The 27,061-nt window shown below is 41.3% G+C and overlaps 2 protein-coding genes across 3 annotated transcripts in view; one reads left to right on the forward strand and one right to left on the reverse strand.

Annotated features, from left to right (window-relative positions):
• Positions 1-10,295, forward strand: part of SLK (STE20 like kinase) — a 71,205-nt gene extending 60,910 nt beyond the window's left edge. Inside the window, exons 16-19 of one of the 2 annotated variants that reach the window (XM_003755403.4) lie at positions 1,928-2,116; positions 3,069-3,194; positions 4,534-4,647; positions 5,542-10,295. In XM_003755403.4, the coding sequence (XP_003755451.1) occupies positions 1,928-2,116; positions 3,069-3,194; positions 4,534-4,647; positions 5,542-5,688 (576 nt within the window). In that variant the 3' untranslated portion in view covers positions 5,689-10,295. The remainder of the gene's footprint in view (positions 1-1,927; positions 2,117-3,068; positions 3,195-4,533; positions 4,648-5,541) is intronic. The other variant, XM_003755404.4, reaches the window with a different exon arrangement.
• Positions 10,296-11,339: 1,044 nt separating this feature from the next.
• Positions 11,340-27,061, reverse strand: part of COL17A1 (collagen type XVII alpha 1 chain) — a 60,693-nt gene continuing 44,971 nt past the window's right edge. Inside the window, 26 exon segments of the mRNA XM_031949355.1 lie at positions 11,340-12,172; positions 12,986-13,066; positions 13,330-13,383; positions 13,927-14,064; positions 14,443-14,590; positions 14,705-14,811; positions 15,094-15,205; positions 15,207-15,241; positions 15,789-15,899; positions 15,993-16,082; positions 17,155-17,286; positions 17,849-17,914; positions 18,403-18,540; positions 20,015-20,128; positions 20,872-20,922; positions 21,273-21,356; positions 21,442-21,474; positions 21,691-21,717; positions 22,077-22,136; positions 22,465-22,518; positions 22,755-22,796; positions 23,061-23,114; positions 23,789-23,866; positions 24,138-24,173; positions 25,171-25,251; positions 25,563-25,598. Of these exon segments, the coding sequence (XP_031805215.1) occupies positions 12,117-12,172; positions 12,986-13,066; positions 13,330-13,383; positions 13,927-14,064; positions 14,443-14,590; positions 14,705-14,811; positions 15,094-15,205; positions 15,207-15,241; positions 15,789-15,899; positions 15,993-16,082; positions 17,155-17,286; positions 17,849-17,914; positions 18,403-18,540; positions 20,015-20,128; positions 20,872-20,922; positions 21,273-21,356; positions 21,442-21,474; positions 21,691-21,717; positions 22,077-22,136; positions 22,465-22,518; positions 22,755-22,796; positions 23,061-23,114; positions 23,789-23,866; positions 24,138-24,173; positions 25,171-25,251; positions 25,563-25,598 (2,018 nt within the window). The 3' untranslated portion in view covers positions 11,340-12,116.

A 27,061-nucleotide genomic window follows, 5' to 3' on the forward strand; every position in this document is an offset into this window, starting at 1 on the left:
CTTAATTACTAAATCTTTTCTCCTTGCTCATCCTTGGCTTTTTCCTGCAGTGTTTGAAGCATTGACTAGTTTTTTCTCCATGGGTTCTATAACACTGCTCTCTCATAGAACTTGCCATACTTTTCTGAAGCTTCCTTTTCAGTCTTTGCTGGATTATTACCCATAATAAATTTTGCTGTCTATGCAGAGGACTCCAGATTTGTATATCCAGCTCTAGTCTCTCTTCTGCACTCCATTCCTGCATTATGTATTGAACATTTTAAATTGGTTGTCTGAAAGGAAACTCAAACTGATGTCCAAGGCAGTAATTATATTTGTTGCCAAATATTGCCCTTGTCTTTTTACTTGCTGAAGTTTGTGGCCTCTTCTCTCATTATCTCCATCCAATCAGTTGTCAAGTCCTTATGATTTTACTTGCACAGCATCTCATATTTCCTTCTTTCTCATCTCTCACTTTGTCTTCATCCCTCAACAGGAGCCTTCTCATTAGTCTCTAGTTTCTTTGTTTTCTTATCCCTTTTTGGCACAAACTGCTAGAGCGATAGTCAAGGCTCAGCACAAGTGCAGTCTTCTCTTTGAGACTTGCCCAGTTCTTCTGCCCCCTTAATTGCTAGTGTCCTTTCTTCTGAAATTATTTTGAATTTACTTTGTAATTACTTAGCTGCATGCATTTTCTACCTTCTTTCTCTCCCCCCCCCCCCCCCCCCCTGCCCCCTGCCCCCGTTGAGGTAGTTGGGGTTAAGTGACTTCCAGGGTCGCACAACTAGGAAGTATTAAGTGTCTGAGACCAGATTTGAACTCAGGTCCTCCTGACTTAAGGGCTGGTACTCTATCCACTACCCCAGCTAGCTGCCCCTCTACCTTTCTTTTCTCCCTAGGTGCTTAGAGGCAGAGATGGTTCTGTCTTTTCATTTTTATCTCTCACTCCTTGCGCACTAGGCACTGTGAGATTATGAATTGTACAGAGTGCTGTAGAGTAAGTATCTCGGAGGGAGGCTGGGAAGGATAAGCATTTATATAATGTCTCCTACGTGCCAGGCATTGTGTTACTTTACAAATATTATCTCATTTAATTTTCACAATAACCCTGTGAAGTAAGTGCTCTTATTAATGCCATTTTATAAATGAGAAAACTGAGACAAACAGAGGTTAAAGTAACTTGACCAAGGTCATACAATTAATTAGTAAGGGTCTGCCTTTCTGACTGTTCTATCTGCTGTACTGTGTAGCTGCCTTGAGGGAAGGGAATCTCTTCTCCTGGGAGTGAAAGAGGTTTCATGACAAATTGGTACTAATCCAGAATCTTGACAAGTGGTTAGGATTTTGATAATACAGTTTTCTGGTGAGGAGGACATTCTACATGACTGAAGAGACAGGAAACTGAGGATGTAGAGACAATATGACTCATCAGGTATAAAGTATAGAGGAATGGTGAAAGATGAGGCAAAAAAGATCTGATCTAAGGACTATTGTGGGGTATCTTGAATTCCAGGTAAACAAATTTTGAATTTTATCCTGTAGGTAACAGGATACTATTGAAGATTATGAATAGGAGAGTGACATATGTTTCTGTAGGAAAATTAATCTGTTGGTAATTGCAATATGGATTGGAAATGGAGAGAAATCTTAGATATCTTTTGTTTAGTATAATTCACTAAGACTATTAATGCTTATGAGACAGGAAAATTAAATGGGCACAAAGGCAGTTCTGATTATGTAGTTTTAAGACCTATTCAATGGAAATAAAAGGAATATTTAATTTCAGTTTTAATATGTTAGTAAGATTATAGGTATATTATTTTTAGTTATACATTATGTTTAAGGATGTAATTTCTAAAAGATGCTATGTGAATACTAAATACCTAAAGTTAAAGTTGCTATATTATATTGTTTTTATATCAGTAGATTTTATTTAAAACTCTTGTAGGAAACTGAACAAATGCAGAGATATAATCAACGGCTTATTGAAGAATTAAAAAACAGACAGACTCAAGAAAGAGCAAGACTACCTAAGATCCAGCGTAGTGAAGCCAAGACTCGGATGGCCATGTTTAAGAAGAGTTTGAGAATCAATTCAACAGGCACTCCAGACCAGGACCGTGACAAAATTAAACAGGCAAGGAGCTAAATTTTTTGCTTCAAATAGACTTTTTAAAAAATTAAACTAGTTTTGAAAGGCAAATCATAGTATTATTGATACACATTTCATACCTTTAGCCTAATGAGATACACAAACAAAATAGGGATACATATAATGCTGTAATCAATTTCTTGGGGCTGGTTTTATTTAAAGAAGGGTGCCCCTATCTTCCTGCCCCATCCCAGCTCTTGAACTAGATTGATCTCATCTGTAATCCCAGAACTATAAAAATCTTGGGAATAATGATAAAGCTGTACTAAATTGCTCAAATTTAAATAGTGACTTGCTGTGATTCTACTGAAAAAACTACTGACTTTCTCATCTATATACCCACTCAGGTCCCATAACAGCAGACTGTGGGATATATAAACAGAAGATTTTTCAAAACCTTGATATGTAGAAAAAAGCTGTGGAGAGATATTTTCAGTCTGAATCCTATTTTGCAGTTGAGAAAGCAAAATTTTCATTATTGTTCTTAGAGCATGAAGCTGCGAGAAAGAAACTATTTAGTTATTTAGTGAAGACTCACATGTCTTCTCAATTGTTGTTTTGCATTTGAAATTTTACAAGCTGTTAAGTTAAATTTAGTCTTGTATCTCCCAGATATTCTGATCACAGGGCTAAATAAAGAGGAAGCTCTCTTCTTTTCAGGCCTTATGTGGGAAGAAAGGAAGTTTTTAGATATGAGTTGCCTTTCTTTCCTGCTTTATTTAGATGAAGCAGCTCATTTCTAACACTTAGACATATTGACAAAATAGAGTATTGTAAGTTGAAAAATAAATTACTGTAATAATTTTGTCTAGTTTTAGTTTATTTTAACTTAAAAATTTCAGTTTAATCTATTAAGTTAAAATCCTTAAATAGACATTCAATAAATTAAGATGCTTCTCATCTCCTGTTTTACATCCCAGCTTGTTTTATCTTTTAGTTTGCTGCTCAAGAAGAAAAGAGACAAAAAAACGAAAGGATGGCTCAGCATCAAAAGCATGAAAATCAGATGCGGGACCTTCAGTTGCAGTGTGAAGCTAATGTCCGAGAACTACATCAACTACAGGTTAGCCATACGGTCCCTAAAATAAATTGTTCATGATATTTAATCACTTGTTTATATAGACTCATTTGTAAAGCACATCATTTCAGCATCACATTGCCCAACTGCAAAATAATTAAAGTATTCTTAAAATTTAAAAATAAGCCTTTATTATTTGATTTCTTTTTCATTGACATTTTATTTTTATATGTTATATTGCAGAAAACGCAAAACATGTATTCATAATTGAACCAGCCAGAAGCATTGTTATACTTTTAAATACAAATTTTTCTGAATGTCATTTTGATAGGAATTAATTTATTTTTATATTTTTGAAAAGGCTGATTAGAAATATTTTTAGGGATATAGTGTCTGAAATTTTAAAGGAGCATTTTAGAGAAGATTCTCTTTAATTCCGACCTTAAGTATGTTGCTGTCCTACTACATCACTTGATATTTATAGTTCTTGTAATATGTTATGCCTGTTATAGGCATCCAGTAAATATTTGTTGAGTTGAAATGGTTTACAATGGTTACTAATTTTGGCATCTGGTCTCAGTGGTAAAGCATATACAAAATTGCCTTCTAAATTCTTAGGTTTATAAGTTTTCTAAAGAAAAAAGAGCAAAAAACTAGAATTTACTCAGTATCATTTTTTAATATATGTAGTAAATAACTGATCTGACTTTTAAGCCAGAAAAACTTAATTTTGGCCAGGTTTCATTTTCTGAATCTGGATGAACATTTTAAAAGAAATTTTTACAAATCTATTTGTGTGTGATGTCCAATCTTAAATAAGTAATCAGATTTTGAAGATGCAAAAAATTGGGAACAACCTGTTGAAGTGAGTGACTAGGGTATGACTGAATAAAATTCTGGTATATTAATGATACAATATTATTGCATTATAAAAATGATAATTTTTTTCAAATTATTTTATGCCTTTTATTTATGTGAAGTGATTGAAAGTGTGATTAGTTGATTACATTTGTATTTATTCAAAAGAGGGAAAAAGGGAGGAAAGCCAAAAGTAAAAGAACTTCATATAGATCAGGAAAGAGATAATGAACAAAGCATTTTCCCCACTTGTTTGTTAATTTGTTTGGTTCTACTTTACTAAGTGATAAGGGTTAAATTTATTTGTTACTTTATATATTTTATCTGCTTATATTTTTAGTGATTACTAAATTGATAAGTTTTTAAAGAAATTATCTTGTTCCTGAAAAAATGCACTGAAATGAATAAATGAATTAGGGTTACTTACCCCCCCCCCCCCCCTCTCTTCCCTTTCCCCCCCCCACCTCCCCCCCCCGGTGTGTGTATACACACACATACACACTTTTTTTTCCCCCTGTATTATCAGAATGAAAAATGTCATCTATTGGTTGAACATGAGACTCAGAAACTAAAGGAATTAGATGAAGAGCATGGTCAAGAACTAAAGGAGTGGAGAGAAAAATTGAGACCCAGGAAAAAGGTAACTTTAAAAAAAGAGAGAGATTAAAAGGCACTATTTCAAATCTATACAACTTAGTACAAGAAAATTTGAAGTCAAATTAGCAGCATTTTGATAATCATTACAGAAAATAAGAATCTCAATAAATGGCTCATAAAAATTTCTGTTTTCTTTATTCTTCCAAAAACTTATCACATTGCTGTTTTAAAAAAACAACTCAATTTAGCTAGCATATTTTGGTAGGTATTTATCTTGTCTTCATTCAAAGGTACTTTCATAAGAATTTTAAAAAAATTTTAGTAGAGTTGAATTTTCCATATATATATATATACACTTATATATATGTCAAAAGATGACTCCAAAGACATTGAGTCTTCCATCATTTAGTTAGAACAGACTTGAATTAAATATCTTTATAATTTTGCAATTGGAAAGTGATTTTCTGTTGTTTTTTTTTCCTTCTTTGGGACTATGATGTTACATAAAATTAGAAGGATTGAATTTGGCCTTGTGGGGAAAATTTTTGATATCAAAAGATGCCTTTTAGCTAGTTCCATCCTCTTCAGAACCTATTCAGGAGTAAGGAAGCTGGTCAAACTTGGCTTGCCAATGTGAATTAATAGTTTCATATTATTCTGGACTCCTAAGTAAGAGCAAGAAAGCAGTAATACTTTATATTCTCTGGAGATTCCAGAGTGACAAATGTTTCTTTTATATTCTACCTGAGGCAGTCGCAGACTGCAGCAGAAAGCACAAGGATTTAGAGGGATGGGACTAGAAATGTTCTGAGGTTGAGAATATTTTCATTATTATTAAGAGCAAATCCTATTTAAAATCATTTTATATAGCAACTTTCTTTTCTTCTGTCTACTCTTCTGCTTATTTTCTCGTATTCTTCCCTTCTACTCCTACCAGACACTGGAGGAAGAATTTGCAAGGAAGCTTCAAGAACAAGAAGTATTCTTTAAAATGACTGGGGAGTCTGAATGCCTTAACCCTTCAACTCAGAGTCGCATCTCCAAATTCTATCCAATTCCTAGCCTGCACTCCACTGGATCATAACTCCAGAAAGTGTGATTGGGATTGGTCTTTGTTTTTTTTTAAATTTGCTTCTCTTCATCATTTGCCACACTAAGATCTACAACTTACATCCAAGAATTCATGAAGACAATCATCTGTACCACTGTTTAAGTGGGCTTTTTTTGTTTGCTTTTTTCAGAATATAATGGCAGAGGTGGAGAAGGTAACTAGGGCAGACACTGATTGCTCTGTGGTGCAGTGTGGTGTCTTAGTTATTTCTTAAGATGTTTTTTTATGTTAGACTAAAAAACATCTTTATCATTTAGACATTAAATTACTCATAAAAGTGTTAGAGAAATAATGTTTGAAGTTGCAGAAAAGTTGTAACACAAAACATTGTTCATTAATATCTTTTTTAACTGAACTTAGTTCTCCATGATGACTAAATTCCACAGTTGAAACTCTACTATCTAGAGTTTGGGATTTCTTGTGGTGAATCAGTTTTCATAAAAAAGGACATATAAACAACTCAGTATGTTTGTTTAATGAAAGAATTTATTATGTTTTTAATTGTTAAATTCAGTAACAAACCCTTTCAAAAGACAAACATTTTTCAGCAATTGGTCTGAAATAACCATATTATAGGTATTCCATCTAATAAATGAAGGTGCTTTCATTGATATAGTGCCTGAAATATGTAAATTTGTTCACTTCTAAAATAGGATTTTCTTTTCTGGTTGGGGGAGGAGAGAGAAAAATAACCTTAGCATTAATATTACTGTTTCAAAAATCTTGCTGCTACTACTATTTGTCAGAAATTCTCACTCAAAAATATTTTGCACTAAAATATATAAAGGTGAAAAAAACCTAAGAGTTCATTATTCTTACAAATCTGGAAGTTCTGCAAACTAAAATGAGTATATAATTTTAGTAGTCACAGCTTAATTTAATAGGGACAGCCCATTTTCTTTAATATATTTGGGCTAATTAAAATGGCTTCTCCCTCAACTTAACCAAAGTCTTCATTTAAAACTCAGAGATCCTGAATTATATTTTTAATCAGAGGGATCAAAATTAATCTAAAAAGAAATATTTGAAGACTTTCAGAATACTCAAAAAGATTTAAGTTAAATATTTAGACCATTGTTTTTAGAAATTTTTTTGTGTGTTTTGAAATTTGGTTGCTTACATGTTAAAATTTATTTTGTTTTAAGTTGATAGATGTATTTTAAATTATTTACTTTGATTTGCAGTGGATGAAGTCAAACTTTTATCATGTAATTTGTGATAAGTATAGCTATTAAAGAACTTTTCAGAGTCAGTTTTATTGAGGGTTAGAATTTTAAGTATGAATCATATCATGACAGTATTCTAAACTGTACCATGGTATGTGAAAGACAAGTATGTATATGGTATTTGTTTTCTGTCATTTTGAAACCCACTATCTTGATACTCAATATTAAAAAAAACAACAACCCATTTTCTATCTTGCTGGCTTGTATTACATAGGAGGCTGGTGAAACTCCTAAGAGTGTAATTCCCTTTAAACACTGTTGAGTTAAGGAAAAGAAATGTAAATAACAATTTCATTCTCTTGTACTTGATTGAAAACTTTTGGATGCCGAAGCTTACTCTGTCAGTTGTTTAAATGATTGAAAAATGCATGATAAATTTTAATTTTGTAATTAATGTTTTTGATAAGCATAATTTACTTGGACTACTTTATAGTTAGCCTTAATTTCTGGCCAAGTTTTTTTTTTTTTAAGTACATATATACATATATATATATATATATAAGTATATAAATATATCATGTACTGGTTGTAAATTCACACATCATCTTCACTCAAATGTGTTATGTATGGAAAACTCTTTTAAAAATAGCTTATTCTCAAATGCTGAGATGAAAAATGTTTTGGAAGGGCTTTTAAGCTACATCTTTATAAAAATAATTAATATTCAGTAAGAAAACGGAAATGGTTTATATTGTTAACATAAAAATATTATAGTATCATGACGCCCAATGTATTCACTGATTTATTTGAATTGGGGATGATGGTAAGAGGTAGAGGAAGAAAACAGATGTTCATATACTTTTCCTTGGAAGTATCAGTTCACTGAACTTTTGTTTTAGTCTTAGTACAGGACATTGGGAATCTCATTCTTTAATTGATAGTTCATGTGTGCTAAGTATGTTGGGAACTTTTCCTCCAAATATTTGATATATTCCCTTGAAGTTCTGTGTTCATATTGCTGAAAAAGGAGATGGTTGACACCTTAGGTAAGTTTGGTTGTTAGAAAGCACAATTCTGATTGTAACACTCTTACTTTGCATCTTCCTTTCTACTAAATTCAATGTTCCAGAGTGAACTCTGCCTTAAAGAATGACCATTTTCCACAATTTAGGGAAAGAATGGAGAATTACATATTGGAATCAAATGTTAATTTCAAAGTGAAAACTGATAAAGGTCCTTTTAAAAATCTTTTGTTATGTAAAATTATAATTGAGCACTTGTCTTCTCACCCACTGTTAGAGTTTAGCCGGGAAAGTTCAGTTTTTCATTCAAATAAAAGATAGGGTTTTTGTTTGCCCCTTTTTTTTTTTTTTTTTTTTTTTGGGGGGGGGGGTGAGGCACTTGGGATTAAGTAACTTGCCCAGGGTAACAAAGTGTTAACTGTCTGAGGCCAAAGATGAGGATATTTTTTCCTGTGAGGAAAGGAATTCTCTGAAGCCTCAGTGTATAGTCATAACTATTCTTGGCTTGTTTTCTATGATGCTCTGGTAAAACAGATGATGAAACTCATTAAAGAGAGTCTTATTGAAACATCCTTCAGGTTTTTCCTGTGTCACAGAAACACACTCCTAATGTTCTTAGGTATAACTCAGAAAGCTAGTTGTGCCAGATGTTGCCTAGCCTTTTAGATCCATAAGTAGGATGCAAATTGCTAAATTAAGTTACGCTCATGTGAATTTGTGAATAAGCTTTTTCTGACCCTTTTCTGTGGTGTCAGGGGAGTCCACAGGTTGGGTAAACAGAAAATTCAGCTTGCTTCCATTCAGCTGATTATGATGATCTCCCTGAAACCTTATTGACAGGTTAAGCTGAAATTTAATTAAACACAAACCAGAACCACAGCTACCTCTAAGAAGTAGTGTTTTCCTTAAGCACAAAAACGCTCAGGCATATTAGGCCCATTTCATTGCGGGGTCTCCAATTTTATAAGTATCAGCAAGTTTTAAACTGCCTTTTATAATCTCCCAAACCCACTTTCGCTAATAGCTCTCTCCCAGACCATACAGTGCTTAGTAGAGAAGGTTCTTCTGAAAGAGTCAAATACAGATTATTGGTAGATAAGCATATGCTTAAAGGAAAATCTAGAACTGAGAGGGGAAGATGGTTCTAGTTCTAAGAGTAGAAATCAGCTCCTTTCAGGAAAAAGAAACTTTACAGGAAGTGGAATCATGTCTTATGAAAATTATTTCTGATCAAGGCCCAACAACCTAATAACCACGTGTCTTGTTGCCATGGTTGCAGTGGTTTTGCTCTAGCTTTAAAGTTCTGCTCTTGAGCTTGAGGCAGAATACCTTGTCGGTTTCAATGTTGGCTGCAACTGTAGTGATGCTGTTCTGACTTGCAATGTCATGGCTCCTCAAGTTTTTCAGAAAGAACTCTTGTTTCAGTTTGTGCCTCTTGTCTACTGGAGAGCAAATGTTTTTGCAGTTGTGGGATTGACACACTAAAATAAAGTCATTTCTTAAAACTATTTTGGGGAAGTAGTGTTTTGTTAAATAGATTATCCTATTTAAGACTGGCTGCTTTATTCTTTTTTTTCCAACTATTGATGATCTTATGGCCCAGTGAGTTTTTTCCTCCTCTTCAAGTTTTTTTTCCTTCTGCCCATTGGCTTTCCTGTGCATCATGTCTCTGCCTTTTTGTGGCTAGCACTAAACCTTTCCTGTGCCTGTTAAGTCTGTGTGTTTATAAGCATGTGCATTCACACTTACACATACACAAAGAAGCTGTATGGCTTTTCTTGGTAAGTTGGGATATCACAGATTCTCAGATTATTAGAGCTAGAACCAAGGGATCTTAGATAGTCTAGTCCTGTCTCTTTAACTTAAGACCTTTAGAGATGAATCAGCAGTCAATAAACATTATGTTTCAAAGTGATATGTGACTTGGACCAGGTCTCAGAAGTAATTAAGTGGCAAAATTGGCTCTTGAACCTAGAGTTGTTGCCTCCCATTCCTTTCTCCTTTTCTGATGTGCTATATAATTCAAAGGATCTATTTTTCTTAAGGGATACTTTAAAAGAAGAGAAAAAAGTCATATATAACTGTATGGAGTTTTTATGTTTTTAAAGTATTCTTTTTTTTTTTTTCAGAATTGAGATCTTTTGTCTTTGATGATGATTTGAGATCAAAATTGAATTTTAGGTGCTTAGAAGAGAATACTTTGGGAATATTCTGTTATAACAAATTTAGTAGTTAGGGAAAATGTTAGTATAATAAAACAAGGTAAAAATTGTCAGGTCATGTTAGGTAAAGGAAATTGACTCAGTTTGTTGGTAAAGATCACAAAATTTTGTGGTATTTGGAAAGGCTGAAGTGTATCTTATCTGGAAATAAAGCTTGCTTTCACAAAAAAGCCCAGGTTGTTAAAAATTTTTATATGTTCTCAAAGTCTTCTTGTATAAAAACTAATTTGCAGTAGTGTCCAATTTGTATCTTAGTCAAAGTTAGCAGCATATAAGAAGATAGATTAGCTGTACTGAATCTTCTTATGGCACATAACTGCAAGGACTAGTGTCTAATGGATCTGAATAATGATGTTTTTTCCAGGAGATTCTTGAATTAGTCTCTAAGAAACCAGACAGTCTATATACTATATAAACCATCTAGCTCAGCAGAGAAAAATGACTTCCTATGTTTAACCTGGTGATGTGCAAAGGAAGGACCAGTAGTAAACAGCTGGCAGGTTTGATGCTCTTTTAAGTGAGACCAAATATAAAAGCTAATATATAGTATTGAATCTTAGTATCCATTTTGACTTTTAATTTTAGTGAAACTTTGATGGATATGTATTTTTCTTGAACTAAACCTGCCCTAAATCTTTCTTCCCCATTTATCCCCAAGTAAATTAACATAGTAATTACAAAGATTCTAATTGCTCTTTTATCATGTTACATGCTAACTCTCAAGTTGTTAAAGCTTCCAGATAACTTTCAGATTATTTCTGTTATGTTCAGATTGGAGCAGGGTTCCAAGGGATTATAGATAAAAACCTTGTTTAAAAGACTACAGATTAGTTGTAATGATATGGAAGGTACAGTTAAAGTTATTTCTGAATACGTTTGGGGCTTAGTCAACACATAGAACAGTGTCTATGTTTCACTTTTCCTGTTCACCAATAAGATTCAGCAATTATATTGTATACAATTAATACATTTTAATTGGAAATTAACAATTGAAACAACTTCAACTTGACCACATACAGATATGTTTTAAAAGTTAAAAATGTTTTAAAGGTGCTTAAATTCATCTGATCCTGACAGTTCTCCCTGCTTCCCACACATCCCCCCATAGTTAGAAGTAGGTAGGCATTTTGGAACTGAAGCAATTTGTTCAATGTCTAGTATCTCTGGTCCCCAGTTCCGCCATGAGCTCTTTGGTCACCTCTTTTTGTATGTAGTGTATTAAAAACTTAACAACAGCTCATAGAAATGAAGATAAGACGTTTGGTGTCAGATGATAGTCAAATATATGTTACTTTTTCTTGTTCAAGTAAAAACACAATGTATTCAAAAGAAATAATAAAAATTGGAAACCCTGCTTAACTGTGTATCTCCTCCTAGAGGAGAATTGAATTCTGTGGCTTTCTAGTCTTCCCAGTAACTTAAGTGGATCCATTTTCCTTAGCTCTCCTCTTTGACTAGGGAGAGCAAATAGAAACACAGGCAGGGGACAGCCCAAAACACTTTAGACATGTTAACTGGGACAAAGCTGTGAAGCCACCCACCACCAAGAACTACTTCAAGAAAGAAGACTCGCTGTCTCTTGAACTCAAAACCAGTTAAAAGTTAAGGCAAAGCAAAGGTAAAGAATTCCTGGAATCATGACTGAAATGCACAAGATAATTTGAGTCCATTACTTCCCTTGATTGGTACTTGGGAAGTGTTTGTTGTAAACTCCCAAGTGGCTATTAAATGTGAGCCCGGGGCTAAGGAGCAACAAAGTCCCCAAAATGTTACTTTAGGTTTATCCAGCCTCAGGAATTATCCACATGCTGTTACATGAGAGCCAAAGTCAGCAGCAGTGAGGCCATTTCAAATTATGAGACTATTATATTTCTTGACCCAGACTATTTGGTTGTTTGACTAAGATGTCCTAAAAGGAAGCTAGTAGGCTTTTAGCCCACCCTTGCTCCAGGAACGAGCTCAGCATGCTTTAATATTGAATGAGTCTGTCTTCATGGTTTGACAGCAATGCTTCTCCTCCTCCTCCTGCCGACATAGACTTGTTCCCCTGGAAATTGGGAAGAGAAAAACACATGAGAAGATTGGCTTAGGAAGAGTATATTTGTCATCAGGGTTGAATGCACAAAGATGGTCAAAACTATTTTTGGACTAAGATTTGTGATTCCCTTGTTTTAGGGAGGTCTAGGTAAGGTGAGGAACTGTAGGGGGGTATCAGAAAGTAATGAAGATCTTAGTTGCCTGAAGGCTTTGAAATATTAACTCTTCCAGGATCTTAATTGCCAATAAGTGTCATGGAAGACTCAAGCCCAGGTCTTCCTAACCGATACCAGTAGCAGTTGTGTTGCCAGTATTACTAATTTGTCAGAATAGATTTTCTTTCCTGCATTGGATCAGCCTCCTTGATTTTTTAACTTGAAATTTCAGATTTTTTAATAGAACTTTGTCTCTCCTTTGCCTAGCACCTTCCTTGTGCATCATATTTGAGTACATGGTTGTGCACAGACATCCCCTTTATTAAGATGTAAGTAAACCCTTTTGTCATGGTACCTAAAACAGTACCATTCACATAGAAGGTGCTTAATGTTCAGTGAACTGTACACTTCTTTTGCAGAGACTTCCTTGCCACAGAACTTTTTTGAAATTTGCTGTTGAAATTTCAAACCCATTTTTAATTCAACTTTTTAAAAAGGTCTCTTTAATCAGGTGCATTTGTTAAAATTAGGCCAAATGTACCAAAATTAGAAAAATTCTGGCAGTAGATTTTGTTCAGGGTAAAACAAGTCATTTTAAAAGGATAATAAATTTTGAACTTTGGTTTCCTTCACTGCATCCAAAAGTTCCATTCACCCTTAGAATTTACCTTTATCTCCCTTGTCTCCTTTTTGTCCTCTGGGGCCTGGAGGTCCGGGTCTGCCAGGATTACCAGCTGGTCCTCTTTCACCTGGAAGATGAAATGAATCCTAGTGCCGGAGTGGCCAAGGGTAAATCCGTAAGAGGAATTTCATGGAGTTAATGGAAGTTGTTTTCATGTAGTAACATTAGCAGTTAATGCAAAGAAGTCTTGTCTTCTTTATACGTTTTTGTCTCAGAATGGTGGAAAAGGATGATCAGATTTCCAGGAAAGCCACTGAAAGTAGTAACTGTTTGGCCATTTTTTTTTTTAAACAGGGTGAGTGAGTGTCCACTCCCACTACTGATACTTACCTTTGGGTCCTGGAAACCCTGTGTCTCCCTTTGGTCCTGGAATTGTTCCATAGGCTACAAAAAGGAAAACAGGAAAGAGGCTCAGATGGGGCTCTACCCCCTGCTCAGAGATAACTACAGGCATGGTTTCCCTCAGTATGAGCAAGGGTGTATTGGAGAATGTTAGTAAAGGCATGAAATGCAAGTTTTGTAATGGATTTTAGCTCAAATAGGAGTTAGGCGGGATGATGAGGATTTAAAACACCTTGCCTCAAAACCCGTTGTGTTTGCTTTGCCCCCAAAGCCCTGGTTGGAGAAATGGAAAAAAAACACACAAATTGCACAGGCACTGACTGTCATGATTATAGTGAGGTAAAGAGCAAAGTAAAACAAGTCATCCCAAGTCAGTGGTCTTGTTAGTGCCTTCATTCGGCAGAGGAGACTGGGCATGAGCAAGGAGGAAGCACTGGTGCCGGGGGAAGCTTGCACGTTTTCTGATTCCAGAACCTGACGAGTAACCAGCAGTCCTGAGCAGGAGGGATATGTGGTGTAGGGGAAGGTGGGGGAAGGGATCTGCACCCAGAGAAGTCCTGGGGCTCTTGCTAGGAGAGCCCTTACTTCGGAAGAAGTCCATGAGGTCCTCAGTCACATTGCTGTAGGTGGCAAATACTTGGCTGATGCCGGGAGGGCCCTGGGGCCCAGGCTGGCCTGGAGGTCCTTGCACAGTGTAAGCCATACCTTGTAGCAGACCCTGACCTGCAAAACAAATATGTGAGCCACGGAAAGGACATCTGAGCTCCCTCAGGAGAAACTCACATTTTGTAGGGGGAGAATGGTCTGGAATGGACTCGTCTCGGGTCCCAACATCTGGACTTCTCCAAAAGCATGAGACTGACTAGCACGTGATGACCCTAGGCCTGAAGAAGCCTAACCTGGTGATCTGACCCCCGGTGCAGGGCCCCCAGTGCAGGGACCTCCCGGTGCAGGGACCCCCGGTGTAGGGACCCCCCGGTGCAGGGACCCGGGCCGCCTCTGTGGCCGGGGAGCTGCCATAGGCTCTGGCTCTGAGGCTCACGCCTCCAAAGGCCTGGGCCCGGGGCGGGCCCGGGATCCGGGCCCGGGGCTCCCACTCACGCTGCAGACTCTCCGACACCCGCACGGCCAGCTCGTTGTAGTCCAGATCCCCAGCGAGGCTCTGGCTCGAGGCTCCGCCTGCCAGGGCCCACGCCGGTGCCGGGGGCCGGCCGCCCAAGGGCCGCCTCCGTGCAGGGCGGCCCCCCGCCTAGGCGGCCCCTGCTGAGCCTCCCAGCCCCAGGGAGGCCAGCGAGGACGCCCGCTGGCCGAGAACCGTGAGGCGGGCGCCGGCGCCGCCGGCCGGCCGTCAGTAGCCGCCCGCCGCTCCCCTAGCCGACTGTCTCCCTGGAGGGCCCTGAGCGGCAAGCCCCGCCCGCACCGGAGGCTCGGGGGCCCGGAGGTCCCACGATGAAGCCCGGACATCCGGACCTGGCAAACGGAGCGCCGCGGTAGGGGCAGCTTCGCGCTCAGGGAGGGCGCGTCAAGGCCGCCGAGGACTCGGAGCGGGGCTCGCCTCCCAGCTCCGTCGGGCCCCTGGGTGGGTTACCGGACCGAGGGGGCGCTTTTTTATGTGAAATCGGGGGGGGGGTGAGTTGGGGCCCGGGGCTTATCCCGGGGAGACAGTTCCCTGTGCAAGCAGCGGGGGCCGGGCCGGGAGGGGACGCCGACTTCGGGAGGGCGAGAACGGGGAGAGCGCCGGGAAGCACCTACTCGTGAGGTAGCTGATGAGCTCGCTCCGGAAGCTGTCGCTGTTCTCGGTCGCGTAGGTTGCCAGGGCCGCGGAAACCCCGGGAGGCCCGCGCGGGCCTGGAGGCCCGGGGGGGGCCCGGGGGGCCCGAGACCGAGGAGAGGCCCGCGCCTGTCGGAGTACGGGAGAGACGGAACAGCCCGGTGAGGGAGGGGGGCCTCGCTCCCACTGCGGGCGGGCTCCCCGGGAGAAAGGACGGAGCCCGGGGGAACGGCCGGGAACCGGCGGGCGGGAACGGGGTGGCGCGCCTCCCCCCCAGGTATTAGCCGAAACGGCCAGAATCCCCGCCCCTGCCCGGGCCTCCTTCCCTCCTCCGCGCGGCGGCCGCCCGGAGGCCCTGGAAGTCCGTCTGTGTGTGTGTGTGGGGGAGGAGTGTAACTCGGAATGTGTGCAGTGTGAGCAGATGGGCCTGAGGGAGGCCCCGTTAGAGGCCCGTGTGAGGCTCAGGCGCCGCTTCCTATGGGCACAGCATCCAACCTTCCTAACCCCTCTCTCTTCTGGAAAATTCCAGAGGGCGAAACTTGCGCTGCCTAACCCGTGAGAGGGCGGCAAGGAGCAAATCAGAGTGCGAGAAGCGCGAGGACTGCGGAACCCTCCTCCCTCCTTTCTTCCATCATCCCCAATCCCCCGCCCCCAGTCCTCCCGCGCAAGCCCTTACTCTGCAGGTAGGAGGAAAGTTCTTCCATACTGAGGCTGGACCAGGAGTTGCCGGAAGGTCCTGGGGGTCCTGGGGGCCCAGGGGGTCCCACAATGCCGCCGAATTCAGATCCTGGAACGAAGGGGAAGAATGAGGCGGTGTGACCCGGGAGGTGCCGTCTCCCGGCCCGTCTCAGGATGATTTTTATCCCAAGTTTCATCTCACCTCGGAGCAGAGACAGTAGCTCCTGGTAGGAAGTTCCTGGGAGACCCGGCGGACCCGGAGGACCTGGGAGTCCGACACTAATCCCAGAACCTAGGAAAAGGAAACCAGGGACTTATTTTGATCAGACAAGGAGAAGAAAGCAGGAGAGGCAGGAACGGGAACTGTTAAGGGAAATCAGGAAAGAGTCATTTCAACACACTCCAGAGTGTCTTTGAGTTTGCAGAAGACTTCTTAAAACCCTATGAGGCATCTAATGGAGCAGTGATGAACTGAACTAGCTATACCCAGAAAAAGAACTCTGGGAGATGGCTAAAGACCGTTGCATTGAATTCCCAATCCCTATATTTATGCACACCTGCATTTTTGATTTCCTTCACGGGCTAATTGTACAGTAGTTCAGAGTCTGATTCTTTTTGTACAGCAAAATAATGTTTTGGTCATGTATACTTATTGTGTATCTAATTTATATTTTAATATGTTTGGCATCTGCTGGTCATCCTGCCATTTAGGGGAGGGGGGGGGTAAGAGGTGAAGAATTGGAACAAGAGGTTTGGCGGTTGTTAATGCTGTGAAGTTACCCATGTATGTATCCTGTAAATAAAAGGCTATTAAATAAATAAAAAAAAAAAAACAACAAAAAAAAAACCCTATGAGGCAGGTACTACACATATTGTTCTCTTTTATTCTTGAGGAAACTGAGGCTTTTAGACTTATAGGGTTAAGAGGAATTTCCGCAGTTAATAACGATTAGAGTCAATATTCAGTCTCAGACATTCTGGCTCCGCTGGTAGTGCTAATGGAAACACACTGTCTCATAGATAAGAAAGTACAGCAGAGATTCTTACACCGTTTCTGTGTCATGGACCCCGTTAGTAGTCTGGCAAAGCTTATGGATCCCCTCCCCAAGTGAAGCCTTTTAAATGAACCTGTGATCCTAAATTGTTTCCTGAACCTTATCCCCAACCCGGCTCCAGACTTTGGGGATGATGGTCTAATTGTTATGTGGCCAAGGCCCTGTTCTTTGGTGAATGTTATCTACATCTTCCATTTAGTCTCCACATGGAGCAGAGGAATGGACTCAGGCTGTTTCTGGAGATGCTCGCAGTGGAAATCACCCCCATTCTTTAGCCGTGCTCTGGCTCCCTGAGGACAGAATACTCACTTCTCATGTAGCTTAGGATGCGGTTGGTCAGCTCTTCATAGTCCAGAGACTGTAGGAACCCGTCCCCACCGGCTCCAGGAGGTCCACGAGGACCCATCAGATATTGCTGAAGATATTGGCGCACTTCTTCTCCTAAAAAACCCCAGATGAAGACATATCAAAATGGAGTCTTGGTTTGTGACATGAGATGAGATGGACCAGTCCGGCAACCATAACCTCCCACAGGTACAATAGACAATGGGTCTGCTTCTTTGCCAGATGCACAAACTGAGACCAGGAGTGGTCCAGGAGGTTTTCACTTGCCAGACTCCATTTCCAGGGGCACTGTCCCTGAGACAACATTTGTCCAGATACTTGGAGAGAAGCTTTGTCCTATTTGTGGGGCATCATGGGGGACCGATCATCACCTTTCTAAAAACAGATTTTCTAATTTGACAGAGAAAGGCCATAGGTTGGTGACATCTCCAAGACTTGCATACCACACATTGCTAGCCAATTGTTGCCATAGAAAGGCTCCTCAGGCCTTTTCTGAAGATATCTTCTTTGGAATGGATAATGAGCAAGGGTGGGAGATAACAGTACAAAGGGACTACAATGATCAGCCATTCATTCAGTAAACAGTAAGTGCTTCCTAAGTGCAAGGTACTGCACTATGTACTAGACAATCACTCCCCATTCTGGTGTAGGTACTCACTTTGCAACACAAGCAGGATGTCTTCAGAGGAAATAGAGGAAAAGGAACCTGAATTGTACCCAGAATCTGTGAGGGAGATATTGAAAATTTTTTAATAGAATGGAATTTTATTTTTCAAACTGTAGCATATACCAATTCCTTAAAAACTATAGTCAATTGGATAGACCTGCTTTAAAGAACAGATAAAAATCCCTAGTGTTTAGCACATCATACTTAAATAACTGCTGTTGAAGTACTAGAAACTATGATTACTTAGGTTAGCTAAATATGATCCTTGCAATTTTACTTTATGGCATTTTTTTTTTTTATAAAATCCTATTAAGAAATTTATGATTTAAAGGTATAGCTTAGAATCTACAAAATTGCACATTCTGAATTAATGGAGTTTTTCTGCATTAAAAAAATAACACTATCAGATAGGACTCTACAAAAGAGCATCGATCTTTCTGCCAAGCAGGTCAGTCTCTGTGAGATCAGAAGAAGAAGGTACATGGATATGGAGTGAAGAAGTTTATGTGAATATGTAGGTAGGATGTAGGGAACCAGAGACTTACTCCTTACGTAGTTCATGACTCGACTTGCCAGCTCAGTGTAATCAAAAGTTTCCCCACTAATGGTGGTGACAGGTCCTGGAGGCCCTGGAGGACCAGGGGGACCCTGAATTCCCGACAGGTGACTTCTGATGCTGTCACCTAAACATCAAAAAACAGAAAAGAATCCATCTCAGTAAGGGAACATGACTTTCAAGTATTATAGAGATCTCCTTTCCAAAAGGGACCTTAAAAGCCTTGAGGAGATGCATTCTCTTCCTCTTAGTCATGCTGTTCTCACTGAAGTGAGGGCCAGCATGGGGTTTGTTCTTTTCCTATTACAGATGGAGAAACTGAGGCACGGGAGGAGCCAGGCAAAGATGTGCCCCTGGTGGGGGCTGGTATGGAAAAATAAAAACTGATTTAAATCTTTTATCTATTCAACAAGCATGCTTAATCTCTGTGGGTCAAGGGGAGTTCCTAGTCTGCTCCCTTTCAATGGGGAGAAGACATTCTAGAGAAACAGGGTTTGAGGAAGGGTCATCAAGTGAGAGAGATGTGGCAATAGAAAGTCTCATGTGTGTTCTTAGCATGTTGTCTAGTGTGTGTGCAGCTGTTTCAGTCATGTCCAACTCTTCAGGACCCCAGTTAGGCTTTTCTTGGCAAAGATATTGAAGCAGTTTCTAATTTCCTTCTTCAGCTTGTTTTACAGATGAGGAAACTGAGGCAAACTGGAGTGTGACTTTCCCAGGGTCACAGGGCTATCAAGTGTGAGGGGTAGATTTGAGTTCATGAAGCTGAATGTCACTGTGACACTAGCCTGGCACTTAGCGGGCACTTAAGTGATTTATTGACTGTAAAAGCAATATTAAATCGACAAATGTTACCTGGTGCCAAGGCCCTGTGCAGGTGCCACAATGTGTGTGCACCTGACCTTGTATGAGGATGTGTGTGTGTGTGGTATGGGGGGACAGGACTGAACACAGGGTTAGAGCCCTGGTGCAGCTGCCTTATAGCTGTGTGGCTTTGGGCAAATCCCTGTAGCCACAGATATTAACTGGAAGAAGAGTCATATTACATACTTCCCAGGGCTAGTGGAAGGATCACATCTTGTAAAAGGCCTCCAGGCATGCACCTGTATGCGTGTGCACGTGCCAGCTGTTATTTTAGAGCATGTGCATGTATGTGTATGTGCAATTACACACATGTATATTAAACGTATAAATGTCCTAAATCAGCCTGCCCAGTGCCTATGGCTTCTTCAGGGCTTACCAAAGGGACATGAGTGTAAGCAGACTCTACCGAGTGAGAAAGGGCCAGTGATGGGCTCTATGTGTCTGCTGTTTGTTTGAGGACTGGTCTAATTAAGTTCTCAGGGGTCTGCATCAGAGGGATGACCACGGTGGCAGCTCATGGAACCATCTACTTTCAGCTCTGAAATGACAGTGGAGAAGGGACCCCTACCACGGGCCAGAGAGCTGAAGGAGGCGCCTGTGTGTGCGAGTTGCTATTTCTCTTGTCTCCCAACTACCTGCTCACTCTTAGCATTGTCCACATCATTGAGATTCTCTCTGGAAAACTAGACTCTGGTCCCTGGTAGATGGCCTGTGCCTCAGTGGGCTGGACCAGTACTTACTTTGTATGTAATCAGAGATGTACTGCTGAATCTCCCGTCTGGAGCTGCTGATGGAACCGGGGGGGCCAGGGGGACCAGGGGGGCCTGGGAGTCCCCTAGAACTTGATGATCCTCCTATAGGAGATAGAAATGGACAGTCTCTATCTTGGGCACAGGAAGATGGGATGGGTACTATCTTTGATGGGTTTCTATGTTCCCTTTCCTAAGGGAGAAAGGGATCAAGATCCACAAAGCAACCTTGGGGGGACTAGTCCTGTGTTAGCAGCCTTTGTGCAAGAGGGTCACAGAGATGAGCAATTCTCCCCTCTTCAAATCCAGTACCCGAGGGACCAGTTCTGGAGTCTTCCCTCACTCCTCCAGGCTTTCCTGACCTATTCAAGCCCAAACTGGTCTCTCTCTCCTTTGAACATCTAAAGCCCTCACTCTCTTTACCACTAATTTAGCACTCAGTGTGACATATGCTTAGTTATCTTTTTACATTTGTTGATCTTGTCCCCTAGCCAGATTGTAAAATTCCTGAGGATAGATTCCTTTGTCTTCCCTAGAATTCTGTGCGCTCGCTCGCTCTCTCTCTCTCTCTCTCTCTCTCTCTCTCTCTCTCTCTCTCTCTTTTACTCTCTCTCTCTCTCATTGTTGCTGTCACTGTTGTTCTCACTGTCGCTCTCACTGTCTCTCTCTGTCTCTGTCTGTCACACACACACACACACACAGTATTTGCTCATCAAATGCTTGATGAATTAATTTCCTCAAAGAAATGGTCAAAAAAATGGGACCAAAGGAAATGGGAAGGACTTCTCTAACATCTTTAATGGGAGTCCCTTCTGGAGAGAAGAATCCTTTCTAGGCAACATCCTTACCTCGAGAGGGGCTTCCGGGGATTCCAGGAGCACCTGGGACACCAGGGTCGCCTAGAAACAAAAAGGGAAAGAGCAGAGTCAGGTGAAAAAGCCGTTTCCTCCAGGAGTCCTTCTCTAAGGGGCCAGTAGCCAGCTCTCAACCTCTACCTCTTGTCCCCTCTATTCCCAGGGCTCCCCCTTGGCACATTGTAGCCTCAGTTGTTCTCACTAAGGATCTCTTTTCTCTTTAAAAAGAGTGAGTTAACCTCCAAGGACCAGGTTCTCCTCCTTTTCCTTTTCTTTCACTCAAAGCTGGCTGCACAACAAAGACTTATGGAATGCTTAAGGATCTGAAATCGGGGACTCTTGGTTGCCTCAAGTCTTCAGGTTCCATATCTGATAACCCTCTTCCTGAAACTTACCTTTGTCACCCTTAGGCCCTGGAACTCCCTGAATACCAGGTGGGCCAGGTGGGCCTTGTAGAGCAACTCCCAGAGTGTCTGAACCTGGAAGTCAAGAATATAATTGTTACAGGTGGGTCAGCTGGGTTTGGGGGAGAGGCAAATAGGAGGAAATGGACTCAGCACTGACCTGAGACAGAGAGTCCTGGAAGGCCTGGGTCCCCTGAGAGTCAAAAGGAGATAAGGATGGTTAGATTTTTTCACACAATCTCCCTGTTGCTTGATACACACTCCTAAGTATGCACCCTCTTTTGATGAAGTAATTTCCAAGAGGTCTGAGCATCTCTACAATCTCCCTTCCCTTTTCACTCCACCCCCCCATCTTGTCATAATACAGGTAAGATAATAAATCCTTCTCATCCCCATCTTCTCCATTTACCTTGGTATCCTCGTGGTCCAGGAGAACCTGTTGGAAAGAAAGCAGAAAGGTTGTGAGATTGATATGTAACATCAACCAAAGGGATTTAGGGAAGGGCCATTATGGTGAGTCTAGTGTTGAAAGGGATGGGGATCTTGGGGGGAAATATGCTGAAAAACTGAGAAGGTGCTCTTTAACTGCTTTCCCATCCAGACAGAGGATGGGAGGAAGTGAAAGAAACTTTGCAGCTCAGCGGGTTAGCCCTGAACTCCCTGCCCTCATTGCCAAGGTCCCACTGAAAATGAGCTCAGCAAATTTCTCCTGCCTCCAGTCTGTCCCTAACACCAGGTGGGAAGGATAGGTGTGTTCACAAGAAGACCTTTTGAATACAAGGACAATGTACTCACCTTGATCTCCCTTGGGGCCAGGGGGCCCAGGTGGGCCAGGGGGACCAGAGAAGAAGGTTTCTGTGGAAGAGATGAATAGGCTATAGGGAGAACAGGTGAGGAGTCTTCCCTGCCATGGAATCTGTCACACCATGTATTCCCAGCCCACAGATACCCTGATATCTCCTTTCAGCTCCATATTAGTTTTTATTTGTTGACATGTGGCTCTGTCTCCTCCCCGCTCCCTGTCCCCAAGACCTGGTGATCCCCAAGGGTGGGGATGGTATTTTTATTTTTTCTCTTCCAAAGAGCTTTGCAAAAGTTTGTTTCTTTACCACCCTTAGAGTCTCAAAGATTGTGGTACTTCTTATAAGACACTCATTGTGTTTCCAGTGAGAGATGGCCTTACCTGAGTTTGTAAGGAAACTTCCAGGAGGTCCAGGAGGTCCTGGTAGGCCTTCCCCTGACAAGAAAAATCCCCAACCTAGGTCAAGACTGAAAGTCTACCCACAAATTCACTCCCATGGGGGCAACTTGCTTGTTTTCTACCTAATGACATTTAAAGAAAACCAAGTAAATTTGTACACTCTGATAGGATTGGGTAGGCTACAGAGGTAGTCTGGGTATGTGGAATAACCATGATTTCTTGGAGTCTGGATCCTGTTTCACCCTCCCCTACCCAAAGGTAGGAGTGCTTACCTGCTGGACCTCGAGGTCCTGGAGGGCCTGTGATGGAAGCTCCTGTAGGAAGAAACATACAACGCCAAGCTTTGAAATATGAAAGGGAAAGACTCGTAGGTTCTAAGCTTGGCCTTGCTTCAAATTCATGTGACAAATTCATGCACTTCTTTGGGACTTAGTTTTCTTATCTACAAAAATTGAGGATCTGACTATGTGATCTTCTAAATCTGTCTTAGCTTTGACTCTAGTAGTCTTCATATCCGTGGATTTTGGAAACAATGTTTCCCATCTTTCTACTTTCTAAGTCTCTCTTGGGATAATTACCTGGTGGTCCTGGAGGTCCTGGGGGTCCTGGGGGTCCTTGCAATTGAGCAGCATCTACATAAAGAAGAAATCAAACATGGCTGTTGCCTCCCAATAGCCTCCTTCCGTCACCATTTCTCTTTTATTCTACCCAGAAATGCATTCAGGACTATAGAGTAAGTAAGTAAAATTAGACAATTCTGCCAGGCCCTGCCAAGTTCCTGGATCTCTTTTCACCTAAAAGACCATGGAAGAGAATCCAGGAGACTGGTCTGGCCATCCAGGCCCAAGAAATCCTGCTCATAAACTAATTGATTAAGGAGTCAGCAGGGAAAAATTAGAGACCAGCGTGGCCCTCTTGGCCTCGGAGGGACTTGCCTATGTGATTCAGTTTCTTTGATCTACACAACAAAGCACTGGAGAACACCGATATCTATTTTTATCTCAGTTGCTCTTTAACACCTGAGAGGGTGTCCTCCTCTAGAGTCCTAGCCTCTGGCAGCAGTAAAAATCCTGGGATTTCTTTTGGAGAAACTAGACATCTTTGTCCCCGGGCTATTTACTAGGGGGACTTCCTGAGTCAGCTGCCACTGGGTCCCTTTATCTCCACACCCTCCAAATAGTGCCTGGCACCTAGGGAAGGTCACAGTTAAAACACCCCTGGGTCCTGATTCCATCTGACTCCAGGATTCTCCTCTTCCTACTTCAGGCTGACTTTCACATGAATCAAACAGAATAAAACTACTCACGAGGAGCCGAAACAACCCCTGAAGAAGAACTGCTTTCAATTATTGATTCCCCTGGAATGCCTCTCTCCCCTCGGGGACCTGTTAGAAAAAAAGAATTGGGATTTTCTTCATCATTTTATTGCTTTCTTTCTTTTGTCTCGCGGTGGGGGTAGAGTCGAGTCTCAAGTTTGGACTGCTGACATTCCCCGGGGAGAATGAAATCTGGCGGAGGAAAGGGGTTACAGGCTCTCTGGGGCCATGTTTTGTTTCCAGTCTATTCCTTGGCAAAGGGGCCCTTGAGGCCTCCTGAGCTTTGGGGAACTTTCTGGGAGCCCATAATCAATCCTTAGTATTCCCAGGCGCGGCATACCTTGCTGTCCTGGGAGACCAGCTGGGCCAATAGGTCCTGCAGAATGGGAAAAAAAAAACCAGGTTAAATTATATTTCTTGACTCATAGTTTGCAGAAACAAAAGACTAGATGCTGATTTTCTCAATGTATCCAAGAGTAACATGACCTAAAGAGTATGTGATAAATATTGGGAATTTACCACAATATAGTAGGGACTATCACTGATTAGGATACCTCTGATTATAGTAGGGATTATAGGAGTTGGTTAGGATACCTCTGATTAATTACTTTCCCCTCAATCTCACTGATGAAATCATAAAAGGGGTGGACATTAGCACCAATAATTTATCAATGTATTAAACAAAATAATGTATTTATTCTCTTTAACCCTTTTTCAAAGCACAATAGTTTTGGTGATAGAATTGGAGGGCACTTTGCAACAAATTTGGCCACTCTCCTGGTAGCTTTTACAAAGTTAATTTGACAGCTTTAGAGTCATTTGGGGCAGAAAGCCACTTCAAGGAATGTGAGGTGGCAGTCTAGAAGAGAGTCTTACAAGAAGAATGAGCTTTTGGGAAGATATCACACTGCCTTTTCCCTTGAGTCTCCACCAGAAAGCAGTGAGGTTTGGGGGAATGGGAGATTTCTTTTTCTTCTTCCTTCCCCCATTGACTACCGAGTTTTGTAACAGGACTGCTCACTGAGTAAAAGACACCATATTATACTCAATCCAAAATCTTTCCCAAAAGAATCTGTTGGCAGCAGAGTAAACAGCTGACCATCAAGTGGAGAGAGAATTAGTTCTGGCCATCAGAGGAGAGGACAGTTCCTCTCCATGGTTAACTGAGAGAATTGTCCAGGATAAAAACTGTACCCAAGGGTAAGAAGTATGAAAACAAACACAAGAGTGTCCTATGGTACCAGAGGTGCAAGTTGCCTTGGTCACAGGTATTCTTTATCAATTTGATTTGCTGCCAAGGAAATCATCATGACATCCAAAGGTGAGTGAGGTCTGTAGATAATTTCTAACAAAGCCAAAAAGCATTTACCAACCTGGAAGGCCAGGTGGACCTGGGGGTCCCATGGATCCTGGTGGTCCTGGAGGCCCTGGAACAGTGATTGTTGATGTTCCCTCTGTAAAAAAGTGAGTCAATGATTAAACAACACTCAACTTGCAGGATGCTCTAAGCCCCAAACTACAAGATATCATCATGACTCTTGTATTTTAATGTAATGCTCCGCTGCAGCTTGAGAGCAGGTCGAAAAACAAATCTCACTCTTTCCCTGGTCCCTGATCCAAAGAACCTATAGTTTCATCGCATCTGACCAAACTGCTTTAGAACCAAACATTTCTTGAAATGTATTAACATAGAGAGATATGGAGAAACACACATTGCAGATGAGATAAAAAACAGAAATCAAAATATCCCCCAAGCTCTCCTTACCTGAAGTAACAATCTTGCCTGGAGTGCCTGTATCACCTATGGGAGGGAAATGGATATGGGAGGAAGAAGAAGAAAGATTGAGAGTGTTGGATTTCTGAATAAATTAATGGATCAGTGAATTATTTTCTGTGTCTTATTATACCAGAGGAGCTGATCTTCCACCTATGCCCTGAACCTTCTGGCTAAAGGCATTATAATGAGCAGAGGGAGGAGAGGGAGGAGAGGGTGAGCAAGCAAGCAAGCATGTACTACACTACATTAAATACTAATTTCCCAGCTGATGACTCTGAAGGCCTCAATCATTAATCTTCTCAGGCCTGAAGTGGCTTCTGGAAGGAAGAATACTGGGGATTTAGAGCCACAGCTTCATCCTGATAGCTTCAGCTCCTAGGGGAAACTAGTGTGGGGTTGGTTTTATTCAGATCTCAGGCCACTAAACTATTTTCTTTCCAGATCTGGAATGAGGGGAAGAGGCGGGTATTAGGGTAAGAGGAGAAGTACTCTCTTACTGGAGGGATTCTTGCTTTCCAAAATAAAAGAGGTTAAGCAGAGAAAGCAAGTTTGGAAAGGAGTAGAGAATGGGGAACCTGCTCACTTGGTATTTCTTTGGGGGATTCCAAATACTGGTTTCTGGAATCAGAGGACCTAGCCTTTAATTCTGACTTTCCTGGCTAGCTTAGGAAGAGCCTCCTGGAGGAGGAAACTCCTGAATTGACCTTTGAAGCAGAGATAAGGAGAGAGACTATTCCAAGGGTGAAGGGCACCAGCATAAAGGGATAGTCTGGAGATGGAATGTAGTGTTGGAAGAACAGTTTTTGAGCCAGTGATGTTGGAAAGTTGAATACAGGAAGGAGAAGACTGTATCCTAGATCTGGAAGTTGTTCATAAATAGGGAAGGGTTTCAAACACAAAATAGGAGTCTGGATTTTAGCCTAGAAGCCATTAAGGAAACGCTTCCTTGGAGATGTGACACGATCAGACTGTTAGGAATATCCTCCTGTGGCTTTATCTTATTTCTTTGCATGTCAGAATGTAAGGGAAGGGATTTGAGGGAAGGGTCTGGGGCTTTTGGTTTTGTTATTTTTCGGGTGGGACTTTCAGCTTCGCACAACTCCTGAGACATGGGAGGCACTTAACAAAGGCTGTTTGCTCGGTCATCTGAGATGGAGACAGAAGAAGCTTGAGACAAGGGATGCTGCTTAGGGAGAGGGGCCCTTTTCCCTTTGGGTCATGAGGACGTTCCCGTCTGGTTGAACTGTGCAATAGGAATCTCGGTCCTGTGTATTCAGGTAGATCATCTCTATGTTATGTGATTACAGAGCCAGGAAAGGATGGATGGGCTGCAGAGAAATTTACTCAAAGGTTCTTATTAATCAGGGGAAAACGTCTCCCATGAAAACACTAGGTGTCACTGTTGCTCCAGGTCCTGATGCAAGTGCAAAGATCCTGCAAAACCTTGCCAAGCCCAAGAGGCAGAGAATGAATATTTAATTTGGAGG

This window comes from Sarcophilus harrisii, chromosome 2 (assembly GCF_902635505.1).
Source record: "Sarcophilus harrisii chromosome 2, mSarHar1.11, whole genome shotgun sequence".
NCBI classification, from domain to species: domain Eukaryota; kingdom Metazoa; phylum Chordata; class Mammalia; order Dasyuromorphia; family Dasyuridae; genus Sarcophilus; species Sarcophilus harrisii.